Source organism: Polypterus senegalus, chromosome 8 (genome assembly GCF_016835505.1).
Source record: "Polypterus senegalus isolate Bchr_013 chromosome 8, ASM1683550v1, whole genome shotgun sequence".
Lineage (NCBI taxonomy): Eukaryota > Metazoa > Chordata > Cladistia > Polypteriformes > Polypteridae > Polypterus > Polypterus senegalus.
Window position 1 is genome coordinate 158916665 of NC_053161.1, and position 16087 is coordinate 158932751.

Genomic DNA, 16087 nt, shown 5'->3' on the forward strand with positions numbered 1-16087 from the left:
CATTCACTGTATTTCAAGACTTTGAATCATCATCTTTGCTTATTGTCTCGCCGACAATATACGGGGGCGGTCCCCAAACCTTTATTTTTGTCTGAAGAACTTTATTTAAATCACAATTGCCGTAGCCGGCAGGATCCTGTTCGAAGATGTCTGAAGCACAGAACCTAAACACGGTTTTGAACACCATCATGGGGGATCTACAAACCCTGAAGATTCAAATGGGTGAGACAAGGACCCAATTGGCTGAAGCGGAAGCTCGTGCTGCAGCGGGAGTACGGATGGAGGTCGTTCGGTCACCTTCCATTGCACTGAGCCCCCTTACTGAATCAGACGACATTGAAACTTATTTTTTGATTTTTGAGCGTACTGCTAAACGAAATGCATGGCCGAAGTCGGAGTGGGCATACCAACTGGCTCCCTACCTGAAGGGAACGGCGCACAGAGCCTACTATGATTTAACCGAGGAGCAGGCTGCTGATTATGATGCTCTAAAACTCGAGGTCTTCAAACGCTATGGCGTATCATCGGAACAGCAGGCAAGGGAATGGAGGGAGTGGCTGTTTGACCCAGAGAGGCCTATACGAACCCAGGGCTTTGAAGCTTGGGGTAAGGTATGTCGATGGCTACGGCCAGACATTAATAACTCCCATAAGATGGCCGAATTACTCGCATGTGAGACCTTTGTGCATGCCCTCCCAGAGCATATTGCCCAGCAGGTCCGAAAACATAGTTTTGAAGACATGGACACCCTGATCTAGATCGCAGAGCGTCATTGGGCGGCTTACAAATCGGGGTGATCAGAACGGTTCTCTCGCTGAACCCAACAGGCACGTGGGGCAGCTCCCGAGCCCTCTCGACAAGCTCCCGAACCTGCCGTCCATAGAAGGGACAGACCAGCTAACCTACTCCGCTGTTACAAGTGTGGAGAGGTTGGACATCTGTCTCCTAACTGCCCCTGCCAGCCCATGGACTGTTCATTGGTGAAGGGAGAAAGGTATAGTGCCATCGTGAATAACCCTTTATCTTTACCTTACACAGGTACAGTTATTATCAATGGCAGAAAGGTAAGAGCAATGTTTGATTCCGGGAGTAACATTTCTATTGTTGCTGCTCGTTTTGTTTTACCGCAACAGTGGACTAGACTAAAAACTAGTCTCAAATGTACTCATGGGGACATCCTTTATTATAAGACAGCCAGATGTGTGGTGTGAGTGAATCAAAATATGACGAATATGAATATGGCTGTATTACCGGAACCCCCATTTCCAGTTATACTTGGAAGAGACTGGAATAAAATTAACAGCGGTAAAAACATAACTGTACCAGTGAGAAATTTAGGCTTAGTCATGGAAAATACTTTTCCGACTGCCTCCACGCCATGTCCCCTAGTATCACGGACTGATACAAGCACCCATTGCGAAGAAAATCGATGTCCCATCGTCCTCTGCGGGAGCCGATAAAGCTAACGTGGAGGACGTGGAAGCAGATGCCCCACCCCTTGAGGGCACACCAGACCCAATTCAAACCTTAACTTCGCAATTTAGATTAACTCCTTCTTCATTTAAAAGATAACAATGGAATGATGATTCCTTAAAATTTGCTAGGAATGCTATTGTATCCACCGAGGGTTATACAACTCTAGATCCCATGCCACTGATGCCATTCTTTGTAATCAAAAATGATTTGTTATATAGAGTGGCAGAGCAAGGGGGTGAAGTGCGAACATCGTTGCTAATACCACGCACTTATCGGCGACAAGTGTGTGAATTAGCACATGCTCACCATCTGAGAGCCCATTTAGGCTCCGATAAAACTTTAGAGAGAATAAAGCTCTGATTTTACTGGCCGGGAATAAATGAGGAGGTCCAACGATTTTGCGCTTCCTGTCCAGAGTGTCAACTTCGCCAGATTCCTAGAAGGACAAAAGCTCATCTTGTTCCCCTTCCCCTTATTGATATCCCATTTGAAAGAGTCGGCATCGACCTCGTAGGACCATTAGAACCCTCGTTATAAGGATTTAAGTATATTTTGATATTAGTCGATTATGCCACTCGCTTCCCAGAAGCTGTCCCATTGTGTTCAGCTAATACAAAAAACATCGCACAGAAATTGGTAGGGATATTCGCTCGTGTTGGGATCCCCAAAGAGGTTTTAACAGACCAAGGGACTCCTTTCACTTTGCAGACGTTCAAGGAAATAGCCAGATTACTCCAAATAAAACATCTGAAAACGTCGGTCTATCATCCCCAAACTGACGGGTTGGTAGAACGCTTTAATCAAACATTAAAACAGATGTTATGTAAGGTAGTTAATGAGGATGGAAGAAACTGGGATCAGTTACTTTTTCTTGTTTTGTTTGCTTACAGGGAAGTCCCGCAGACCTCTACAGGTTTCTCTCCTTTTGAGTTATTGTATGGAAGACAACCCAGAGGCCTTTTGGATATGTTAAAAGAAGGATGGGAAGAGGAGGTCCTCCCTACTTCAAATATTCTTGAATATATCGCGCAATTACGCGATAGGCTAGAGAAAATTAGACCTATTCTAAAAGACAATTTGGCTAAAGCACAAGCAGTGCAGTCTCTTTATTATAATAAAAACACCACCATCCGGGAGTTCATCCCGGGTGATCGTGTCATGGTGCTTGTTCCAACCTCCCACTCAAAATTATTAGCACATTGGCAGGGCCCGTATGAAATAAAAGAAAGAAAAGGACTCATGGACTATTTGGTGAAACAACCTAATCGTCGACCGAGTGAACAAGTTTACCACATTAATTTATTAAAGCCATGGAAAGACAGGGATCTTGATCCTGTCTCTGGACAACCTCGTTCTCTCTTCACGTCATGTGCACATTTCAATTTTGGTCCCGAGTTAACGTTTCAACAACGACAAGATCTCGAGGGTGCTATCTTGTCTGTCCCCAAAGTAGTGGATGAGGCACCTGGACGTACTGCGTTGATTGTCCATGATATTATAACAGACCCTGGTGTCATTGTCAGAGAGAGACCTTACAGGCTCCCGGAAGCAAAGAAAGCAGAAGTAGAGTTAGAAGTTAGACAAATGCTGGACTTAGGGGTTAGCTATAGCCCTTGGTCTAGTCCAATTGTCTTAACTTCTAAACTTGATGGTTCGTGGAGGTTTTGTAATGACTTCCGCAAACTTAATCAGGTCTCTAAGTTCGATGCATATCCCATGCCGCGAATAGATGATTTACTTGATCGGCTAGGGAACGCTCGATTTCTAACTACTATTGACATGACTAAAGGGTATTGGCAAGTTCCCTTAGCGGACTCCGCTAAAGAAAAAAATGCATTTAGTACACCCAATGAAAATTGGCAATACAAGGTCCTTCCTTTTGGTTTGCATGGGGCGCCGGCTACTTTTCAACGTCTGGTAGACACACTGCTACGGCCCCACAATTACTATAGTGCCACCTACCTGGATGATGTTGTCATCTATTCTGGCACATGGAAGGACCATGTAGGGCAGGTTAAAGCAGTGCTCTCCACACTAGCGTCAGCCGGGCTTCGTATTAATACTAAGAAATGTTTCTTCTGTTTAAAAGAGGCCAAATATTTAGGCTATGTAGTAGGGGGGGACATTGTCAAACCACAATGTAATAAAATTGATGCCATCATGAATTGGCCCCGTCTGATGAATAAGCGGCAGGTTCAAACATTTTTAGGGTTAGCGGGATACTATCGCCGTTTTGTACCGCTTTTCTCTGAAATTGCTTCGCCCTTATCTAATTTAACAAAGAAACGGGCACCTTTGAAAGTGGTATGGGATGATGTGGCTGATAAAGTATTCTGTGACCTAAAGTTGGCCCTAACGTCAGCACCTATGTTAAAATCTTCTGATTTTTCTATTCCTTTTATTCTCCAGACCGACGCTTTGGCCACAGGATTGTGTGCCGTGCTGAGTCAATGCGTCGATGGTGCTGAACACCCCGTGATGTACCTTAGCCGGAAATTGTTGGAACGAGAGACCAGGTATGCTACGGTGGAGCGGGAAGCCTTGGCGATCAAGTGGGCTGTTACGGCTCTGAGATACTATCTATTGGGACGTGAGTTTACTCTGGTGACGGATCATGCCGCTTTGCGGTGGATGTCCCTTCATCGTGAGACAAACTCACGCATCACTAGGTGGTTTTTGGAGTTACAACCTTATCGTTTCAGTGTCGTTTATCGTAGGGGTTCCTTGCAAGCCAACGCAGATGCTCTCTCTCGTGTCCACGACCTCGCGGTGCAGGTCGCCCAACCTGAGGGGTCTGGGCTGAGGGGGTGGGGTCATGTCACACATGTGTGATTAGGAGGCAGTCAGAGAGCCTAAAGGTGAGTGAAACATCGTGAGATAAGGGGTTGTCACATGGTGCTTACCTGAACTCTTTTTGCCAACAGAAACCAAGACGGGAAATAATAAATCAACTTTCGGGTTTTCAAGATGGCCACGATGACGTCACTTCCGGCCATCCATGATGACATTACTTCCGGCCAACCCTGATGACGTCCCTTCTGCCAACCACTTCCTGTCACATGTTTTGTCATTGAGATATAAACACCATTTTGTCTGAATCATTCATTCACTGTATTTCAAGACTTTGAATCATCATCTTTGCTTATTGTCTCGCCGACAATATACGGGGATGGTCCCCAAACCTTTATTTTTGTCTGAAGAACTTTATTTAAATCACAATGTATATATATATATATATATATATATATATATATACACCTACACTGTTCTTTATTTCATTTCCTAAGTGGGTTTGCCTACCTCCAAAGTACACTAAATAAAATATTCTCCAGCTTAGTAATTACAGATATACATCTGGCAATGGCACTAAGATCAGAAATGGAAAAAGACAATAGAACCAGTTTCTGTTAGCCTTTTACTGTCATGACCATTTCAAAATTCACATAAACATGAAGCAGGCTTTATGGTAAGTTCTGAGTGGCAGAGATTTATTTAAGGGTGAAAGACAGAAAGAGGGCCTGGAGTGAGGTACAGCTGATTTTAATGAAAAAGGGCAATCCCAAATTTGAAATCAAAATCTATATGTCTCCTACATTAGAAAGCGCAATAAGTTCTTCTTTCCTACTAGAGGAACATATTGACATATGCTCCTCAAATAAAAGGAAATAGATAGGGATTAAGTTCACCAATATACTGATTAGGTTGAATATGAACGTTGAACACATAGGCACCATGTTTGTAGGGAGTCAGTACAAGACTGCACCAATAGAAGTATTTAATAATGTTGCAAAGATGACTTCAAATTGAATCTTTCAAAGCAAAAAAATGCTACAAAAGGTTTGAGGAAGAGATTGGTTATCTCCGGCTTCTGTAAATGTTGCTAATAAGAGGGGAGCTAGCTGAGCGGAGAATTTCTTGTAAAATTCTGCAGGGTAGCCATCAGGGCCTGCTGCTTTCCCGCCTTGGAGTGACTTTATAGCATCTAGTAATTCTGATAACGCCAGAGGTTTATCAAGTTCCTCCGCAATAAAAGCGTCTATTTGTGGTATCTGTAATGTATCCAGAAATGTATTAAGAGATATATATTTAAACTATAAACATTTCTTTTTAAACTATGTCAGATAATCTGTCTGATGTGTGGTTTGACTTTATGCTAAGATCCTGACAATTAAAAAGGAATTAAACAGTCTCTCTGTAATCTTGTGACTGTGAATGATTTTAGGGGCAGAAGGGGAGACATGCAGCAAATGATCAAAGATGACAAAATGTGACATTAATTATTTAGGTGTCACCCATTTCCTTTCCCTGTTTGGGTCCCTTAAAGGAATGAAAAAAGGAGTTAGTATTGGCTTCCCAAGGATAATGACAATAACAGTATCTAGACAGGTAAATCTAGTATGTCATTGCATGTTTATCATTTTGTATTTTATATTGTGTTTCTTTTTCCCTCCATTTGTGTTCCTTCTCAGTGTTTCTAGACATTCACAGCATCATTTTGACACAAAACTCCATTCACTCACCTCCCTTTGTCACCTCCTCAAGTATTTTTGTCAGATTGGGGGATGGAAATCTCACTATTTCTTCAGCCAGTGCCTTCCACAGGCTGACCAGCACTACTCTGTCCATCTTCATCACATCATTGATAAAAAACTCCACACCTGTTTGTCCCCTGGACACTTCTTTGAGTTTGAATTTCTGAAAGATGAACAAGTTAGCAAATGCCTAGTTTAGAGAGGATTACTGGTGTGATGACCTCATACAAATAGTTTATCATGCAGGATCAGTCTGTTTTATCCAGGGGTAGGAGACAGTTCTCCTGAGCTCAATCTCTCTGCTCACTTCCTCATGTTTGATGTTCTTCCTAGGAATTAACAGGGAGGTTTGCTTACCTTTGCCTGATCATTAGTCAGGATGTCCTTGGTGACCAGGTTCTGCAGGATACTAGTGATATCATACTCAATTACATAGACCAGGTAGGGCTTATAGTACTCAGTAATTTTGAGGAGATCTTCATGTGAGAATGTTTTTATAACTTCAGAGAATACCTGCGTCAAACCTGAAGGAAAAGAGAAGAAGATAGAAATTAAATAAAATGGAGGAGGTGCAGAGACACAGGAGTCACAGGTTATTTTTATTTTATTCTTTTTTTTATTTGATGTTTTTGTTACCTTTTAAATATTATTTTGCATATAGTTTTATTGATTTTGTTTTCTTATTTATTATTTCTGTAGTCCTGTATTGATGTCTTTGTTTTTTCATTTTTCTGCCCTGTCTCCTATAAGTTAGGAGAGGGATGAGGAATTCCAGATACCTCACAGAATGTTCTCCTTTATCCCAGGTGAAACCAGACTCAAAAAGCCTAACCCCAGAGGGATACAGGACACCTAGTGTCCATTGTATCCATTTGACCTACAATGAATTATTATTCATTAATAATAATAATAATAATTATTATTATTATTACCTGCAGACCACAAGTCAGCTCACTTCCAGCTAGTGAGAATGATGGAATTCTGTAGTGTTATGTGTGTCAGCTCTGCTTCAAAGGACTTGCCACACTATTCAGTGAATCATTTTCACTCTACTCTGTGAAAAGGTTTTCTTAGAAAAACAAATTTCTATTAAAGGTCAGAAAAACTCCTGGTTAGTCCAGGACAGAAATTCTAGCTAGTTAAAGATAGTAATGCTGAGTGTTGTGAGAACAATATACTAAAATTATGATAAAAAATATGTACTTACAGTGCATCCGGAAAGTATTCATAGTGCATCAGTTTTTCCACATTTTGTTATGTTACAGCCGTATTCCAAAATGGATTCAATTAATTTTTTCCTCAGAATTGTACACACAACACCCCATAATGACAACGTGAAAAAAGTTTACTTGAGATTTTTGCAAATTTATTAAAAATAAAAAAACTGAGAAATCACATGTACATAAGTATTCACAGCCTTTGCCATTGAGCTCAGGTGCATCCTGTTTCCCCGATCATCCTTGAGATGTTTCTGCAGCTTAATTGGAGTCCACCTGTAGTAAGTTCAGTTGATTGGACATGATTTGGAAAGGCACACACCTGTCTATATAAAGGTCCCACAGTTGACAATTCATGTCAGAGCACAAACCTAGCATAAAGTCAAAGGAACTGTCTGTAGACCTCCGAGACAGGATTGTCTTGAGGCAAAAATCTAGGGTAGGTTACAGAAAAATTTCTGTTGCTTTGAAGGTCCCAATTAGCACAGTGGCCTCCATAATCTGTAAGTGGAAGAAGTTCGAAACCACCAGGACTCTTCCTAGAGCTGGCCGGCCATCTAAACTGAGCGATCGGGGGAGAAGGGCCTTAGTCAGTGAGGTGACCAAGAACCCGATGGTCACTCTGTCAGAGCTCCAGAGGTCCTCTGTGGAGAGAGGAGAACCTTCCAGAAGGACAATCATCTCTGCAGCAATCCACCAATCCGGCCTATATGGTACAGTGGCCAGACAGAAGCCACTCCTTAGTAAAAGGCACATAGAAGCCCGCCTGGAGTTTGCCAAAAGGCACCTGAAGGACTCTCAGACCATGAGAAACAAAATTCTCAGGTCTGATGAGACAAAGATTGAACTCTTTGGTGTGAATGCCAGGTGTCACATTTGGAGGAAACTAGGCACCGCTCATCACCAGGCCAATACCATCCCTACAGTGAAGCATGGTGGTGGCAGCATCATCTGTGGGGATGTTTTTCAGCGGCAGGAACTGGGAGACTAGTCAGGATAAAGAGAAAGATGACTGCAGCAATGTACAGAGACATCCTGGATGAAAACCTGCTCCAGAGCGCTCTTGACCTCAGACTGGGTCAACGGTTCATCGTTCAGCAGGACAACGACCCTAAGCACACAGCCAAGATATCAAAGGAGTGACTTCAGGACAGCTCTGTGAACATCCGTGAGAGGCCCAGCCAGAGCCCAGACTTGAATCTGATTGAACATCTCTGGAGAGATCTTAAAATGGCTGTGCACTGACGCTTCCCATCCAACCTGATGGAGCTTGAGAGGTGCTGCAAAGAGGAATAGGCGAAACTGGCCAAGGATAGGTGTGCCAAGCTTGTGGCATCATATTCACAAAGACTTGAGGCTATAATTGCTGCCAAAGGTGCATCGACAAAGTATTGAGCAAAGGCTGTGAATACTTATGTACATGTGATTTCTCAGTTTTTTTTATTTTTAATAAATTTGCAAAAACCTCAAGTAAACTTTTTTCACGTTGTCATAATGGGGTGTTGTGTGTAGAATTCTGAGGAAAAAAATGAATTTAATCCTTTTTGGAATAAGGCTGTAGCATAACAAAATGTGGAAAAACTGATGCACTGTGAATACTTTCTGGATGCACTGTATATGTAGTATTGTTAACATCTCAGAAACTGACTGGTCACTTAGCCTATGGGAATACTGGGTGGGTTGTGATGAAAGGCCGTTAACAGGTTGACATAGCCTCGAAAGGAATGGATAATTAATAAGGGATAGAATTTATGACACCCTTTCTCCCTGGAACGTGTTTCTTGAAGTAGATTTGACTAGAACCCAAATATTATACCATTTGTACCTGGCGGAAAATAATTACAAAGGAGAGAAATATGGTACAAAAAGAGATATATGTATTTAACTTGCTTTAACAGGTAACATTCATTCCCAGAAATATAATGCATAACCCTGTATATATACATATTTAGGATGGAGAGAAGCATTAGGACATCACAGCACATGGGAGAATGCTGACAAATCAGATGTCCCATCCTGCAGCAAGAAAATCGGTGGCATATTGACGCTTCTGATGTCATGCAGGATCTTCAGCATTATAAACACTCACATAATTACATATTCATAGAATTCATGTCAGAACTGCTAGTTATTAATACGTTCATGTACATTGCACACTGGACTCTGTAACCATACTGATTAAGCAGACATCAGCACTTCCTAAAACAACTTACTTGTGTCCTTCACGTTTTCTGCTTATGTCCCTAACCTGACTTACAGCTGTTATTTGTCAACTAGTAATGGCGCACTGCACAATAACATGCTGTGAATGCACTTGATTTGATTATACTCTGTTGACCCTTGACCTTCATTGACCATATATGTTTACGAAAAATTAGGTGTGTTGGTCAAATTGTTTGGGAGCTGCAGGTGACTGTAAAGGCACATTGCACACAACTGTGCAGTGAATACATTTGATTTGACTTTACTCGGGTGACCTTTGACGTCGGAGGTCAATTACTCCGAAACTGGACAGTAGAGGCCACATAATATAATCTGTATACCAAATTTTAGTTAAATAGATCAATATATTGGTCAAATGGTTTGGGAGCTACAGTGTTAAATGTAAGCACTCATGTGTCTTGATGAAAAACAACCTCGTGATGAATGATGTTTTTAGTAAATATTCCCTCACTTCCCTCAATCAGCTTTCCCTGTGATGGTGAATCTAGGACTTTCACTTTTAAATCTTGTGATCGTCTTACTCTTGAAAAGGCAACATACAGTTGTCCATGTCCAAAAACTAAAAAATTCCAACTATATCGAGTGTCTGTCCCGGGGACTTTATGTTTATTGTCATAGCAAAAGCAATTTTTATAGGGAATTGTCTTCTTCTCAGCTTAAATGGAAAATCAGTATCATTGCTAATCAAATCTATACTTGGTATAAGCACAACATCAGCTATACTTGAGCAAGTAATAATCTCCGCCTCAATTACATTGGGTTTAAGATCTCTAACAATAAGTCGTGTTCCATTGCACAAACCTTGTTTACTATTTAAATTTCTCACTAACATAATAATAGCTCCGATCTTAAATTTCAGACTATGTGGAGCAAACCCAGATGGAGAAAGGGTAGTCAAAAACTCAACAGAAAAGTTATTTCTTTCATCATCATCATCAGTTTGTATTGAGTCATCATTCAAGTATATTACAACGTTGCCTGACATGTTATTAAGAACACCCTTGTTTAATTGATCGACATCTGAATTTTTAGGGCATAAAATTGCCTTTCCAGTCATAGTCCTAACCATGTGTGGATTAATATTATCTCCAAAGATTTCGGTTACTAACGAACCATGACATAAATACTCATACGGTATTTCTATAATATCTTCATCTAAGTCACAATCCTTGGTAAGACTTCTGTTTCTAAGCTTCATTAGCCATTCAGTAAACTGTGGACCAACTGATCTCATGTTATTTTTTAGAGTGAGCCTTTTGAAGCCTTGGAAAACTTATTGTCATGCAGACTTGCTTGTAGGATTGCTTGTTTTGTTCCGTGTTTAACTATGGTGAGGCACTGGCGAAAATCGCCTCCCATCAGCAAAACCTTTCCTCCAAAAGGAATATTATTTTTCATTACGGTTTCCTGTAAAATTCTTTCAATCACATTTAGAGCAAGACCTGACATCATTGATCACTCATTTATAATCAAAAGCTTGGCCTGTCTAAATAAATTTGCAGCTACACTATTCTCGGTTATATTTTCTACAATATTCGGACAAGTCCATACTGCAAATAGGAAGTACTCCCTCCAATTAATAAATTAGCTGTAATTCCAGTTGAAGTAGCAGGAAGAACAATTTCATTTCTTCCCCTAATGTAATGCATCAGTGTCTTATACGAATAAGTCTTACCACTTCCCACAGGACCATCCAAATAATAGCAACTTGCATTGTTCTTGTCAGACATGGCTCTGACTATTTCATCGAATGCTAATCTTTGCTCTTCATTTAAAGTCTGTATCATTTTTTCTGCTGTTTGTTCAATTGCACCATTAAATACAACCCTAGTCAAGGTGGGAAGACGAGGATCGGGCAAATTAAAATTCAATTCACTATTTTGACCATCACTTTGAAAAATATCATGCAGCTCCTTAAGGGCATACATTTCACACTGCGTACATTCACCATCTCCATTATGTAATGTCATGCAAAAATCTTCAGTCATACATATCTTAAACTTTTCCTACAGCTTCTCTGGTTCAATTGATGTTCCAAACAGACAAATATATGCGAACAAATCTCTGATATGTCATGGCATATTAAACACAACTGCATCGGCTACTGTGTTTTCCCACACCGTGTCATCTATGAGAAGCCCACGGTGCTTTGCAGCTTCTCGGAAACTGGAACTTATAGCTTCATTAAACGACTTCAGATAATTGTAACTTGTTGCGCCTTTAGCGTGCAATAACAGAAGACGCAAAAATATGTTTCAGCTTCTCTTATGCTTACTGTATACATTCTTCCAATTACTTTATGTGCACCTTTGTGCCTTTTCTGCCACTTACAGTTTTTTTGGTTCCATGTCTAATGCTTCAGAATATTGATGTAGTTATATTTTCATGCAGAGAGATCCTCTCTATTGAGTTTAAACCAAGCCATGAGTTTAGTGTTTTTGGTTTCAGAACGTGTTACAACAATTTCCAAATTCTCTGCATTGTCTGGATTAAAGTAAACAGGTTGCAAATGAACCGGAAGTCAGTCTATAGTATGAGATTGATCATGCATTTTCATACCGAACAGTTTCCAGCTAGCTTCTGGGGCTCTCACGTAGCCTGAGTCAACAAAGGTCTGTGTCTCATAGTGCATTAAGATGTTTGTGGGTGCCTCCTTTACTTCCACACTCGCACAGTCATGGCCTTTATAAACGTACTTAAATAGATATTTGACACTAACAATCGAGGAACATATTTCTATGTTTATAGACAATCATACTTTAAACTTAAAAATGGATTATAAGGCACGATTCGTGAGTTATCGATTATTCTGCCATTTATTAAAGCCAATGTGCCTTCTCGTTTTCTATATATAGGATATCCGTCAATATTTCCCAAGGTGCATTCTTGAAAAGATTTAGGAAATCATTTGGTGCATTTTCCATCTAACATGCACAGACTATTCAGATTTTCTTTTCCACATGGTCAATGTACCATGTAGCTTGTGACAGCTTTCCATAATTGTGGATTTTTTTCTTTATCAGGTATTTCAGTGCATACAGTTTTGTCAATGTCTTCTTCTGTATTAGGCTTATGGTCTTTTCCAAGAATGAGTAAAATATGTGCATGTGGAAGTCCTTGTTTCTGAAATTCAATAACATGCACATATGCATCCACTAATCCGAAGGCATGATTCTTAATTAAATTATCAAGCAAACATTTCAATTTTATGTTAAAAACTCTTTCTACTAAATCAGGTTGGTGTTCAACTTTTTTTGCCGTATTGCAAATTTTCCTTTATTTCTGTCCATTTAGGGTTACATGTCATTGTTATAAACAGATCTGGCTTTCTGTATTTAGTATAATGCACATTGCATCTTGGTATCTTTGTACCATCTGCCTTGGACTACCTTGAAAACTTGAAGAAAGTATAGAAGTCTTACCTGGTAATAAGCTTTCATTTTCTCTTCTGGTTGCCAGATAATCTTGAAGTACATTGTATTGGTGAACTTTTAATTTTGGCTGATTCTTTGATATAATTCAGGCTATTTGCTTTGGTCTTTACAGAAGCATCCACTATATATTGCTGTGTCAGTTTTCCAGCATAGGGTTAAACCTTTCAGCTCTTACAGCAAGCCGGTAACAATAAAATTCTCTTTGTGTGATGAGTTGTCTCTTGTCCATATGATTTTGCTTCTTTAACTCTGTTCCCCATTCCTCTTCCCCATTTGTAAATAGCAAAGGGTAGGTCATTGGATCTAAATTTGGGTTGAGGATATTTATTCTTTAAGTTGCAGTGTGATCATTTTTGGTTGCTCAGTATAGATCAGTAAATCTCTTTCAAATGGCGGTTCTCCGCCTTCATTAGCAAATATTATGGCAATTTCATTAGCAGCAGCATTGTTATATCTTCGAGGATCTTTCTATCAACCCTGTCTAATTGCAATTACAACATTTGTCAGGGATTGTCCTGTTCTTTGGAACTGTCGATTGGCTTCTCTTTTAACCTCATAGAGCCTTTTATATGTCTCTGCATAGGGATTTTCAACATAATCTTAGCCAATTTAGTCATCACAGTTTCAACACAGTTCAGGTTTTCAGATGACAATAACCATTGTTTTAATGCTTCCTCTGTGTCCAGTATATATAATTGTGCATATGTCCTTGGTTCACCCTCAGCAGGATGCAATAGTCCAGTTCTGTGATAAATTTGTTCATGGATTCTAAAGCAGTATGGACCAATTTCTGATGGTTTTGCAATATTGGCACCCATGGACACAAACGCAGATGAACTATTAATGGATCGTATATCTATACTAATAAAAAGCAAAGCCCTCACTCACTCACTCACTCACTCACTCACTCACTCACTCACTCACTCATCACTAATTCTCCAACTTCCCGTGTAGGTAGAAGGCTGAAATTTGGCAGGCTCATTTCTTACAGCTTCCTTACAAAAGTTAGGCAGATTTCATTTCGAAATTCTACATGTAATGGTCATAACTGGAACCTATTTTTTCGTCTATAGACTATAAAAGACTTCTGCTCGATGCCTGTGGGAGGCGGAGTTACGCCTCCCACGTAATTTAGTGCCTGCCCATATAAGGCCATCCGTCAGCAGCAATCCAATAGAAACACTGCCGCTAAATATTCACGGGTGAAGGACTGTGCTTATGCAGAGGAAGATGAGATGGTCAGGGTGGTGTTTGGCACAAACTCGGCGAAACTGCGAGAGAAACTTTTAAGTGCCGGGCTAACATTAAATACAGCCGTGGACATCACACGAGATGGCACCAGCACAGCTGGGAAACTTCGATGCATGTACACCGAGCGGCTCACGTGAACTGACGAGTGCACAGACAAAAGCAACAGTTCCAAAGAGCGCTGAACAAAAACCGAATTACACAATTGAAAAGGCAGCAAAAAAATATGAAGCGTCTGATACATACAAGCATATTCATAAGTGCAGCTACTGCGGAAACAAAGCACACGGTGGAAAAAGTCAATGTCCCGCTAAAGGAAGACAGTGTAAAACAATTACTGTATATTGACAATCATGTTACGTTATTATTAAAATGTTCCCTTTTCTTTTTCATAACTTCTTTAACACACTACTTCTCTGCTGCGAAACGCGGGTATATATATATATATATATGTACATATATACCCCATCTATATACTCTCAAATAGACAAACCACACGCCGTGGCGCAATGGTAGAGGTCTAGCGCCGACGTCCGAGGTTCAATTCCCGAGAGGGGGTGCACTGAGTATGTACGCACGCTACCCGATTCATTTTACCCTCGCATCCCCTTGGTTTGAGACATATGAAAAAATATGCGGTTAACGCAGAAAGACAGATCACCAGTTGAAGCTTTATGAATAATGGATACTTTATTCACCATCAATGATTGTTTTGGTAAAGCCATACTCAGTGTATTCATTAGATGAACGGTAAAAAAGTAAGAGTGAGGGGAGGATGACTTATTGAGGCACGCTGGCGAAACCACAATAGCATGCGGGCTCGATGTAGTGCGCGTCAACTCGATCTGAATTGCGCAACCACATTCGAAAAAATATATCTTTTCAAGTTCTATTTAGTCAACAAAAATAAATATCTTTGGTTGGAAAGTAAGGCGAATTTACTCTTTATATTTACATGGTGAAGAAAAATGTATGCAATGATGACTAAATTTAACTATATAAAGTCAAAACTTGTATATATAAAGTCATTCCTGAATATATAAAGTCAAAACTTGATTATATAAAGTTACTGTCGGAATAAATAAAGTCAAAACTTGAATATATAAAGTCAGCGTCGGTATATATAAAGTCATTCCCAAATATATAAAGTCAAAACCTGAGTATATAAAGTCAGCGTCGGAATATATAAAGTCAGCGTTGCAATATATAAAGTCAGCGCTGGAATATATAAAGTCAAAACTTGAATATATAAAGTAAGCGCTGGAATATCCATCCATTTCCCAACCTGTTGAATCCGACCACAGGGTCACGGGGGTCTGCTGGAGCCAATCCCAGCCAACACTGGGCGCAAGGCAGGAACCAATCCTGGGCAGGGCACATGCATCATTTTCAAAACATTAACCGAACAGTGTTTTTTAATTTATTTTTCTGAATACGTTTTTGTTAACTTAGTTCAGTTCAGAGTTGTTTCAATCAATATATTTTGACTTTGACTTTATATATTCAGGAATGAGTTTATATACTCCGATGTTGACTTTATATAATCAGGAATGACTTTATAGATTCCGACGCTGACTTTATATATTCAAGTTTTCACTTTATATATTCGGGAATGACTTTATATATTCCAGCGCTGACTTTATATATTCAACTTTTGACTTTATATAATCAAGTTTTGACTTTATATATTCGGGAATGACTTTATATATTCAAGTTTTAACTTTATATATTCTGACGCCGACTTTATATATTGTGAGCTGGAGGGCTGATCGCACCCCAAAAAGACACAGACGCCCCTGGGAAAACCACAAAGCCTGAAACACTGACTACCCTCACATTGCTCCTTATCCTTGCACTATAACGCGCAATACAAGCCTCGCGCGGTACTCCGCAGACTTAAAAAGCCGTATGCAGCGCCTGTCAGATTTGGTATTGATTTCTTTTGCTTTTTCTCTCT

The 16087-nt window shown here is 40.1% G+C and overlaps 1 protein-coding gene across 1 annotated transcript in view; it reads right to left on the reverse strand.

Moving 5' to 3' along the window:
• The window catches only part of LOC120533237 (NACHT, LRR and PYD domains-containing protein 3-like), a 59719-nt gene that overhangs the window by 29456 nt on the left and 14176 nt on the right, over positions 1–16087 (reverse strand). Inside the window, 2 exon segments of the mRNA XM_039760018.1 lie at positions 5997–6171; positions 6366–6532. Of these exon segments, the coding sequence (XP_039615952.1) occupies positions 5997–6171; positions 6366–6532 (342 nt within the window).